Raw genomic sequence first — 12,196 nt, forward strand, 5'->3', positions numbered from 1 at the left:
GAGTCCGTTTTCCTGTTAGCTTTCTATGCATTTCTCAGATGCGGTGAATTTGCTACTCCTTTTAAATCCTTCAATCCCAATAGTTATATTACTTTCTCTGATCTGGCCTTTCACGCTAATCACTATTGCTTACAACTTAAGCATTCTGGAGGAGCAACGTGGAGGAGCTTGCTCAGTTATTCTCGCCCGTACAGGTACACTATTTTGCCCATTTAAATCCATGTTAAACTATCTTAAAGTAAGGCCTTCTACTAACTCCCTCGCGCCTCTGTTCATTATTTCAGGGGATCGTCCCTTGTCTAAAGGGTGGTTTAGGCAACATCTGGGGGCAGTTCTCCTCAAATCTGGCATTTCACCGCAGCATTATTCAGGGCATTGATTCAGGATTGGGGCCGCTACCACGGCGGCCAATCAAGGAATGTCTCGGACCTCGATGCAAAGGCTGGGTCGGTGGACTTCTTCGGCTTACTCTTCGTGTTTTCATTTGGGCCACGGGTGGCATGTCTCACATCCACGGGGCAATCCCCTTCATATCGAACTAGATATAAGTAATACAAGAAGATGGTTTATGTTCAAGGCTACATTGCCGTAACCGGCGGAGATGCCTTGTTTTCTTCATGTTTACCCGCACGATGTGCTGTAACAGCATATAACCAGTGGTGGTGTAATTCTTCAGTTTAGCCGTTATTTCGACGGAAATATCCTGTTCCTAAATAGTTTTAATTAAAAACAAATATGGAAGCTATGTTTCATTCTATGTACCGGCCCAAGTTGCCGTACCGGCGGAGATGCTGTGTATGCCGGCCCGAGTTGCTTTACCGGCGGAGATGCCGTGTATGCCAGCCCGTTTTGCCTTACCGGCGGAGATGCCTTGTTGCCGGCCTGAGTTGCCATACTGGCGGAGATGCCGTGTTTGCCGGCCTGAGTCGCCGCACCGGCAGGAATGCCGAATATGCCGGCCTGAGTCGCCGATGACGAAATACAGGCAGTATTTTGCATGCGTTTTCGGGTACGGGTCACTGCATTTGCTTTTCTGTTTCAGATCCGTGCCACCCAGAGGTAAGCTACATTTTATAAATTTAAAATCTTTTATAATTTCCGTGTGTTTTATTTCCTTCATGTTCCAATTTCAGTCATGTTTTGGGGGTTACATCTTGGTTCCCTACCCCTATATTAAATGTATTAATATATTAAATGTATTAATATAACGATGGAGTTCAATCTCCAATACACTGTAGAGTACATGCTCTTGTACATTAAAATCTTCTGCATATCTGCAGACAAGTCTCTCCTGATTGAAATGTAGCTCAGTGCAAATTCTTTCAGGAAGACCTAACAAGTAATCAGTCCCTCCTAAAGCGAATCAGCGATGGAGGCATTCACCTTCTGATAAACCAATCAGGAACGGCCAAGGATCCCATAGGCCAATCATAGCGTCACAACACTGTTTTAAAAAGCTGCTTCTCTCCCTGTGCTATCAGCTGTCATTTCAGGAAAACGTGTTGTCCGACGGCTGTATGGCGCTCATTCCTGTGCTATTTTGTATCATGCTCTGCTGTCTCGCTATGTTGGATTTCGAGTCTGATCCCACATCGGACCCAGGAGCTTGCGATGTTTCGGACTGTCTGTTCGACCTAATTGCATTTTAATATACTACATTTATAGGAGAGGCTGCACTCGCTAGTCTGAATCAGATCCACTCAGCCGGCTGATTCGCGCGATTGACTGACTCACGCGAGAACTCACTCCCGCCTCCTCCCTTCCACCTCCCGTCCTAGTGATTCTCTGGCTGTCGCTCCAGTGCCTCCTCGGTCGGGTATTCCGGCCTTCTCCGCCACCACCGGTGTCTGGATTCCATCGGAGGGTTACATCTTGGTTCCCTAACCCTATATTAAATGTATTAATATAACGATGGAGTTCAATCTCCAATACACTGTACAGTACATGCTCTTGTACATTAAAACCTTTTGCTTATCTGCAAACAAGTCTCTCCTGATTGAAATGATCTCATCTCATTTTACTCAGAATGTATAATTTCATGTTAATGAGGTCTGTTGACCATATATATAAAATAATAAGTGTAAAACTAGTTGAGATGAATTGGACTGAAGTTGAATAAAAGTGGTAACACAGAATTCAGTTTAGTTCAATTTTATTTATATAGCACGTTTAAAAACAACCATAGTTGACCAAAGTGCTTAACAAGGTCCAAAATCAAAGAGATAATATACACAAACAATACACAATATACAATACAAAATAACCAACATTAGAAAAAGGTCAAGATATCAAAACTCAACTAGAATTGAAAGCCAATGCATAGTAATGGGTCTTAAGCAAGGACTTGAATGTTTCAGTAGTCCGAGTTGTTCTTACATGAATAGGTAGACCATTCCAGAGGTTTGGAGCAGTCAAAAATCACGCCCAGATTCTTGGTAAAAGGTCGAAAATGGGAACCTAAAGTACCAAGAGCATCTACACAGGCACTAAAATGTACAGCACGACCAAACAACAATTTCAGTCTTATTATCTTTGAGATAGAGAAAATTCTGATCCAACCAAATTTTGATATCACTCAAGCAGTTCAACAAAGGCTGGACAGTGTCTTTCTCATTGTTTTTTACAGGCAAATAGATTTGTACATCATCTGCAAAACAGTGGAAAGAAATGTTATGTTTTTTTAAAATGGACCCTAAGGGCAGCATGTACAGAGAAAAGAGCATGGGTCCCAAAATGGAACCTTGGGGGACCCCACAAGAAAGAGGGGCAGCAGATTAAGAGCAATTCCCAAGGTGGACAGCAAAACTCCTATCTGCCAAGTAAGATTCAAACCATTTTAGGGCTATGCCCGTAATGCCAACACTTTGTTTGAGTCGGGATAAGAGGATAGAGTGGTTGACAGTGTCAAAGGCAACAGTCAAATCTAAGAGCACTAAATAACTGAGTTAATCACTAAAGACTTGAGTGTTTAATTATAAATCTTATAAAAGTCTATGCTTTATAAACACGCAAATCAGACCAAGTCAATTTCTACCTGGGAAGACACCAGGTGTGATTATTGGCTGCCATTAAAAATAATAAAATTTGTTAAATATTGTTTCATGTAAATGAAGTTTATTCACCTAAATTCCAAAAATAAGTGTAAAACTTTTGGTAATGAGTTGGAATGAAGTTGTTGAGAAGTTGTAAAATAGAATTGGCTGATCATTTATACTTTATTACAGTTTGTTCTGATGGCTTAGGCACATTTTTTTGTAACTATTGGCTATTTTTGCAAAACTCTACACACAAATAAGAAAACCTTTCACCAAATCAGCAAAACATTGTAGTTCTCTCGCAAAAGCTAATAAACCTTGCTTAACTCTTCAAACCTTCGTAAAAATTGTATTTTTCGTATCAAACAGTTAACACAAGCCATCACATTAATAAGCACACAATGCGCCAACTACACACTGATGGCATGAATAAAGAACACATCTGGCTTTTGCTTTCTCTGTGCACAAGGTAGGCTATGTCAGTTTGAGGTCATACTTTGTTCATAGTTCTGTAAACATACAGGGATCCAAACTTCAAGTATTGGTGTTTATTTACACAAATCAAAACAAACACATTTTTTTTCCAAGTCAAAACACAAAATAGTAATTTCACTCAGAAGAAAAAAAAAATAAATCAGTCTACATCGTGTCGTCTCTCCACACAATTTCGTCTACATCACAAGCAATGTCCTCTAGTCCAAGGCACCGGGGAAAATATCTTCTGGAATGCCGTATCCAGCCATGACATGATGCCTAGTCAATATCCCCACATGCCTCCTCCATTGCCTGTTAAAGGGCTATTAGTTGATGGGGATGACGGTCATAGACCTTCCAACGCCAGGCAGAGAAGAACTCTTCAATTGGATTCAAGAATGGAGAGTATGCGGGGAGGTTGAGTACCGTCAAGAGTGGGTGATCTGTAAACCAGTTGTGGACCAAAGCAGCCCTATGGAAACTAACATTGTCCCATATGATGATGTATCTGGTCTGCTCTGGTCTCTGAACATTAGTGAGCATGTCATGTAAGGTGTCCAGGAATGTAATGATGTCTGCAGTGTTATATGGGCCTAGGGTTGCATGACGGTGAACAACACGATTTTGACTTATAGCTGCACACATAGTTATGTTACCACCATGTTGTCCTGGGACATTGATTATGGTACGGTGTCCAATAATGTTCCTGTCACGTCTCCTTGTTTTAGTCAGGTTAAAACCTGCCTCATCCACAAAAAGCAGCTCATGACCCATAGCATCTGCCTCCAGCTCCATCACTCTCTGGACAAGACAAAACAAATGCAGCACAGCAGGCCCATGCACAGCACTACAGGATGCACTTCCAGATTCAGTACAAATGATACTATAGCTTACATGCACATATGTAACATGTCATATCGCAGTTGTTTCACACGTTCACCGTTTCTTTCAAAAGGGACTCTGTAGATTTGTTTCATTCATATTCTGTTGCGGGCAAGTACACAACATAATACAGAAATGCTCACATTGTATGTTTTGGAAGGTGGTGTTATCCTCAATTATGCACTGCTGTATTTCTCGTAGCCTTATGGAATTATTTGCAATCACCATATTGACTATATGGGTCTCTTGTTCTGCAGTGAACATTCTTCCTCTGCCCCCAGCATCTTGACGTCTAACAATTCTGTAAAGTAACAATTTCAGTATTTTTACATTGTTATGGTTTTGTATTGTTGTGTTTCTTATTAGAGTATGGCAGTGCTACAAAACTTAGTGCAAAGTGACTGTACTAACCGATTCTCATTTTGAAATTTCCTTATGATGCTTGCTACAGTGTAGCGGCTCAAGTTAGGCTGAACCCTTTGGCTAGCTTCCCTCAGGGTCATTCCATGGTTGATACCATGGTCCACTATTGTATCTCTGATGTCATCAGTAATTCTATTTCTTACTCTTTTTACCCTCCCTCTACCCCCTCCTCATCCTTGTCCTTGTTGTCCTCGCCCTCTCGCTTCTTCACCTCTGCGTCCTTTTCCTCCTCCTCTTCCTCCTACTTCTTCCCCTCCACATCCTCTTCCTCAGCCTCCTCTTATTCTCACTCTTCCTGCTCCCTTCATTGTACTCCACACGGACAGTTCACCTGTGGCTTATTTTAGTATAGTATAGTTTTCACATGTGACAGTGTGCCAGACAGTTTGCAAAATAGTGTAAATAATAGCCATACATGTGTATAGTTTTGCTAGGGGTGTGTAGATAATTTGGAAAATGAGTGTAAAGCAGTGAGTTGTGTTTACAGTTCTGCAAAAAGAGTGCAGTGCAGTGGATTGTACCTACAGTTTTGCGTGTGTGTGTGTTACAAAATTGCAAACTGAGTGCAAAGCAGTGTTTATGCTTTTAGTTTTGCAAACTCAGTGAGTGGTTTTGCTATAAGTATTAATAGTTTTAGAAATTGTGCTATGACAATCACAGTTAGAGTTTAAGCATTCAGAAAAAACTGTAATAGCCAAAACAGACCGGGTCAATTTTGACCCGGGAGGACAACAAGTGATTATTGTCTGCCATTAAAAAAATTTAAATAGTTTCAAAACAGTATCCTGACTAAACTTTGACTTATACCAGTCTGTGATAACCCATCAACATATGTTCCTGTTGATCTCAACTGTTGGTCAAAATAATTCATAATTTCAGCTTTTTTTAACTCAGAAATTAGGTATAATTTTATATAAATGCGTGTTTGTGCATGTTTTTGACCATATATTAAAATAAGTGTAAAACTAGTGGTAAAAGGTTGGAAAGAAGTTGGCTAAGAAGATGTAACATAGAATTGGGTGATAATTTATACTTCATGCTTTATAAACTGGCAAAACAGACAGGGTCAATTTTGACCCGGGAGGACAACTAGTGCATGGTCGACGGGAGGAAAACACAAGGGTTAACTTCTTCAGGACATCAACACCTGTTTCCAGATGTTAAGGCGAATACAGAAAACTGGGTGAAAGTCTTGTGTGTGTTTGAGCCATGACCACCACCCCAACCTGCCTCCTTATGCAGAGTTTGGTGCCATTTGGAACCTCCCTTGCTTGTTTCCTCCTGTAACACTTACTGCGGCCACTAGAGGGGGCTGCCTGACAACAAATGTACATCGTTATGCAGTAAGCAGCTTGCACTATTGCCTTATATGGTCGTTTACTGGGTGAGGACAGTCTGATCAGTTGCCTTTATGGCTGTTATTGCTACTGGGTTATACAGCTGATACAGGGTTTGATTGTTTGATTGTTATTGTTGGAGGCTATCTGAGTTTAACCTGCTTTTAAAGGTGGAGTGTTGTTGTCCAATGCCACATTCTAGTGTAGTGCTTTATTTATTTGGTTAGGTTCTCAGTGGAACAGTTCCTCTGCAAATGGCAGATTAAAGGCGAGAGGGGAATCAGTGGGAAGACTTCAGGGTTACAGTTTTAGTCTCGCATTGTCAGCTCTATCTCCACAGCGCTGTGTAGGAAGGTCTGGCTACAACACAGATGCATTCTGGATTTTATTTTATTGGATATTATCCTGGAAATGTACTTCCGTTGATTCAGACTACAGTTTAGAGATCCAGGTAGGTTAATTGAAGTTTATAACCTGCTGCTACTTAAATATAAAAAATGAAATGCTTTAAACACAGCAAGCTTTCATGTTGTCAAAGCATCACAGAATCTCTTGCTTCATTGAACTCTTGACATGCTCGGTGGTATGTGAATTGTAGTGCATCATGCATGATTATGGAAAAACCCAGACAATCTCAGAATCCTCCCCCTCTCATGACTGAAGGTCAACTTCGGAGCAACCAGTGATATTCAGCCTCAAGTCAAATGAATAAAAAGCTTCATCGAGCAGCAGTTTCAGCCACAGCTTGACTATAGGAAGTAACAGACTATTCATCTCGTCTCTGCTGTAAGTCACACTTTTACCTGTTTTTTCAATGTTGTTTTACTTTTTACCTGTTTTTTTTATACTTTCAATCCAAATCTGGTCGTTTCCTGTTGCTTCTTCAGTTTTTTGGGAAGGGCGCAACCTTCACTTTCCACACATGAACATGACAGCCGGCTCCAGACGTCTGCCTATATGACATTATATAGACATTATAATCAATACCAAATCACCCTCATCCTCTTTCTCCCTGTACAGGTTGAAGACATCATGGCAAGTCCAGGTTTAACCTATCGCAAGTGCACCATTGAGATTGAGAATAAGTGCTCTGAGTTCACCCTGTGTAACCCGAAGTGAGTATAGATTTAACTTTTAACCAATGTGTGTCTTTTCCTTAGAAGATCAGGCTGTTCTCATGAAGCACTCTTTGAGTTTGAGCAAGATTTCTGCTCAACTTTGTGCACAGTCAAAATAAAACTCAAACCATCTGTGATCTGAGATTTGGAAGAGTTTTGATATTTTGAGTAAAAAAGTAATATAAGGAGAATAAAGTTGTAATATTTTATGAAAACATCTTCCGGCCCTACAGTCTGCTGTGCATTAGGTTATTCCTTTGCTGTGTGGCAGTATCCAGACCGTCTGACAGACACAGAGCCCTGTTTGGGTCTATGAATGAGAAAGAGTTTAGGGAATCATATGTGAAAAAAAACGAAACTATTGGCAGAAATAGGTGACATAAAGCACGCACGCAAGGCCACACTTCTGCAGCAACATGCACAGCACCTCCGAGTTCAGAGGTAAATGGAATGCACTGTTATCTTTGTACTGGATGCTCCATCTGGAACATGTCAAAGTGTTTCAATGGCTCACTCCAAGGTTTTTTTTCTTGCTTGTGTCACCAGGGTGCACATTTTCAGTGGAACCTGTGAAAGTCCTCTGCCACCAACACTTGCCCCGTCTGAATCTGGCAAAGCTCAGTTCAACAAGACTTCTTACTCGGCACGTGGAGCTGTTGGAGTCTTCACTTACGATCTCCAGAATAAGTCTGAAGAGGAATGCCTTGAAAAAGTGGCTATCATGTTCTCTGTCCCTTTTGACTACATGCTCTACTCTAATGTGTACGCAGTGGGAGTCTTCGACAATAATAAAACATGTGATGGCAGCCTTTTTGAAGAGATGTGTTACAACAAACAGTCTACCCACACCCTCAAGGAGTTTGTCAGAGGGGACGCTAAAGGCTCCAGTCTGACTCACAAAGGTAGACATGTAACCCTCCGAGCCACCATGTCAGACAGTGCCACATCGGTCGTCAAGGTACAGGTGTCTTCTTCTTAGTTTGAAATTGATTCTTCCCTGCACCCTTAATCCCAGTGGTCCCACTAAAACAGGCTGAATAAGTTTGTTTTATATATCAAAAGATGATTCTTCTTTTATGAATAATGTCACTTTTTATTCTCAGCATTATTTTGTCTTTTAAATCTGAATCTGTATGCACTTCTGTCATTGTCTGGTTAGATGCTAAACTGCTCTTCCTCTTCCTTGTTCTGCTGCTGACTGTGTGAATGATATCAAGTTGAATCTAATCTGATGTAATTTAAACTCTGTGAACATGTGTAGTTCATAAACAACGTGCCTGTTCCGAATCTCTCTCGGGGCTGAAAGAAACTAAACTCTGAACATGAACAACTTGGTCCGAGGTTTATTTTTATATATATATATATATATATATATATATATATATATATATATATATATATATATATATATATATATATATATAGTCAAACAGTAACTTGTATTATGTAATCATATTTTATATATGTCTGGTGTATTATATTAGATGATGTATTACTCTTCTAAAAAGGTATTTATTTCTGACTATTTTCTGTGTCACTTAACTTCCTTCTGTCTTTTTGCTGCACTTCAGTTTGATCTCTGGGCCCAGTTTAAAAAAAAATGTAATCTGGATCCCACCTTCTGTTCGGATCTGGCCACAAGACCTCGTAAACATCACAGGCAATGTCTCTTCCACGTCCAACTCCTCTCTCTCTTTGTCCTCCTCTTACTCTGACTCTCATTGCCTCCATGCTTGCAAAGTTCTCTAAATGGCTTCCCTGGGGCCTATTGGTAGTGCTAAGGCTCAGACCGATTGGTGTTCTGTTTTCTGTGCAAGTGTTATGTAAGTGCCTACAATTGCCAGATGAGTTTAGCATTTTGAACAGAGTATTTTCCCAATGATAACAGGAGATTTCGTTTTTGAACAAAGTGTCTCGCAATAAGTGTGTTACAGAATTGCAATCAAAGTGCAAAGTTGACTGTGTTTAAGCTATGGTTACACTGTGTTTAAGCTATGGTTACACTGTGTTTAGGGTATGCTACAAGAAGTTTAGGTATTGAGGCTTCGGTCTAAACATTCATTTTTAGTCTGTAAGCAATGGGCGGAAACTGTAATTTTAAGAAACAGAAACACTGTAATAAACAAACATTTTACATTCTTTATTTTGTTATAATGTTAAATAACAAAACAAAATTAATACTATCCAATAGTCAAAAAGCATTAGATGTGACATGATTCATATATGCTTCAAATATGAAGAAATGTATATATCATCAGTAAACATTGATTTTGTGATCTCATCAAATCACAACTGAATCCACCCTTCTGATGGGATCAGGATAATCCTTTTTTTATTTTTTTTTATCAAATAGATCCCAAACCGAGTTCAAAGTTTTGAAAAACCCAAATGGCAGGTTTGATCCAGATAAAACGTAAAATTGGATTACATGATCTGATCTTAGTTCAAAATCCCTCTTTTGCTTTTGAAAAACCCATTTCTAAGATTTGATCCAATCTGTGATCTGAAATCCTACTTTTGCAAAACTGGGCCCTCAATAAAGTTTTATCTAATCTTATGAAAAGGAGGCTTTACTGCAGCACTTCAAACTCCATGGACATCATAAACTGGTAAATGATTTATTGATTTTTCATCCTAAATACAAGAATTAAACATTGACAATAAAAACTAACATGTCCAACATCAGCAGTGGTGTAAAGTAACTAAGTAAAACCAGGTTGATTTCATACGGACTTCTGGCTTCTACAGGAACAGAGACTTTGTTTCACAACCTCGTAGCTCGTAGTCAGTCTACCTCGGATGGTTTAGACATTATGGCTGATAATCTAAATCCTTATGGAGAAAATTAATGGGATTATTACTTCCAGACTGTTGCGCTCTATAGTTACTAGTTACTTCACAGATGGAGATTTTACAGACAAAACAAATATGTCAAAATGAAAGTAAAGAACAAAGTGTTGAAGAATTGTAATAACTAGCAAGACTTTCTTGATAAATGAATGGTTTAAACAATTTTCAAACATTTAATGGTTCCAGCTTGTTAAAGGTGACCATCTGCAGCTTTTATTTTCTTTATAATAATTTGGGGCTTGGGAGAAAACAAGCTAACTGAAGATGCCACTATTCATTTTACAGGGGACATTTTACTGCCCTGTTTACTTTAAGTACATTTAGCTGATAATACTTGTGTACTTTTATCTAAGTAATGTTTTCAATGCTGACCTTTTTACATGGTGGTATTAGTATTAGTGTTACTGTACATTAGAAATTACAACACAAACTGCAGCTTTTCACACACAAACACATACATTTCTGTGTGACTTAGACCTTTAATCTCCCTTATCAAAATATGTCTACGGAGGTCAAGTTACAGCACTTTATGAGTCATTATGAACACTAGAAACATGCACGCTGTACTTCCTTCTGTCTTTGTGCTGCTACAACACCTGAGTTTGTTCTCTGGAGATCGATAAAGTTTTATCTAATCTCATAAAAAGGAGGATTTACTGCAGCACTTTGATTTCCAAGGACCTCATAAACTGGAAAATCATTTATTGATTTTTCATCCTAAATACAAGAATTAAACATTGACAATAAAAACTAACATGTCCAACATCAGCAGTGGTGTAAAGAAACTAAGTACATTTAATCAGGTACTGCACTTAAGAACATTTCATTTCAAAAATTTTTGTACTTTTAGTATTTCTATATTGTGTTACTTTCTACTTTTACTGCTGTACATTTATCTGACAGTTATAGAGCTCAACAGTGATCCACTTTCTTAACGGTTCTGGTTCCAGAAGGGTTTTTCCCTGTTTAATATCTGGTAAAAGAGATTGAAGCCTGTAATCAAGCCAACCAGCTACCAGATGAATCGTGACAATAAAACATTTGATTCGGTGCAAAAAACATTTTGAAAAGGAACAAAAAGTCAAAGGTACAAGATTGTGTACAGAAACTATCATAGACTTCATTGGCAGCAGCTTGCTCTAGTACTGTAGTTCGTGCGTACGGTTTCCATGGTACCAGCGAGTTAGACTAATGATAGACGTCACTGTTACGCTTAGGATTGTGGGTAGTGTAGTACTTCTCCATAAGATCGCGAATAAATCATGTTTTTCTTAAAACCAGGTTGTGTTGCAGCAGTAGGGAATTAAAGGACCCAAATGCAGGGAGGAGGCAGGCAGGCAGGCAGGCAGGAGAAGGTTGTACTCAAAGATTTAATAACAAGGGCAGGATACAAAGGATCAAAAAAACAGAAGGAGTGATGAACTGGCAGGGATGAAAAATACACAACCCTGCAGGACCGGGGACCTGTTTCACAAAAGCAGAATATATAAATCCAGGATAACTGATAAAGCGAGGCTTGACCTAGTCTAATCGGTGCATCCTGGCTTGGTGCGTTTCACGAAGGCCAAGCCAGGCTAATTCAGATAGATGCGCGTCCACGGCTTTCCTCAAAAGACCGCGAGGTCGATCACAGATTTACTGATGCCACAATGGAGAATACGCGTTGTACATACTTTATACAGAGTGAGCAGCAGCTTCTTGTGGAAGTATGATGACGTGAAACACATTATTTGTATAAAAAGAAAAGAAACACGGCCGCTGTAATGAAACAGCGAGACAAAGCGAGGCAGACGATCACGGACCGACTGAATGCGTAATTGTAGCCTAAATTCAATTCAATTCAATTTTATTTATAGTATCAAATCATAACAAAAGTTATCTCGAGACACTTTACAGATAGAGTAGGTGTAGACCACACTCTGTAATTTCCAAAACCCCAACAATTACAGTAATTCCATCAAGAGCAAGCATTAGCAGTGGCTATCGCGACAGTGGCAAGGAAAAACTCCCTTTTAGGAAGAAACCTCGGCAGACCCAGACTCTTGGTAGGCGGTGTCTGACGGGCCGGTTGGGGGTG

General features: G+C 39.6%; 1 protein-coding gene across 1 annotated transcript; it reads left to right on the forward strand.

Moving 5' to 3' along the window:
* Window positions 1-6,259: 6,259 nt before the first annotated feature.
* LOC120555181 (bryoporin-like) lies at window positions 6,260-8,602 on the forward strand. Its single transcript, XM_039793868.1, has 4 exons — window positions 6,260-6,602; window positions 6,815-6,937; window positions 7,172-7,266; window positions 7,816-8,602. The coding sequence occupies exons 3-4, from the start codon at window positions 7,184-7,186 to the stop codon at window positions 8,246-8,248; spliced, it is 516 nt and encodes a 171-aa protein (XP_039649802.1). The 5' UTR covers window positions 6,260-6,602; window positions 6,815-6,937; window positions 7,172-7,183; the 3' UTR covers window positions 8,249-8,602.
* The last annotated feature ends 3,594 nt before the right edge of the window (window positions 8,603-12,196 follow it).

The sequence above is a fragment of the Perca fluviatilis genome, unplaced genomic scaffold, assembly GCF_010015445.1.
Source record: "Perca fluviatilis unplaced genomic scaffold, GENO_Pfluv_1.0 PFLUV_unplaced_scaf_20, whole genome shotgun sequence".
Classification (NCBI taxonomy): Eukaryota; Metazoa; Chordata; class Actinopteri; order Perciformes; family Percidae; genus Perca; species Perca fluviatilis.

What these genes read in the sequence shown, in the direction of transcription:
- LOC120555181 (XM_039793868.1), top strand. Translation starts at nt 7,184, where the DNA reads ATGGCAAGTCCAGGTTTAACCTATCGCAAGTGCACCATTGAGATTGAG. An exon ending in TTCACCCTGTGTAACCCGAA is followed by an intron (nt 7,267 to 7,815) that starts GTGAGTATAGAT and finishes TTGTGTCACCAG; the next exon opens with GGTGCACATTTTCAGTGGAA.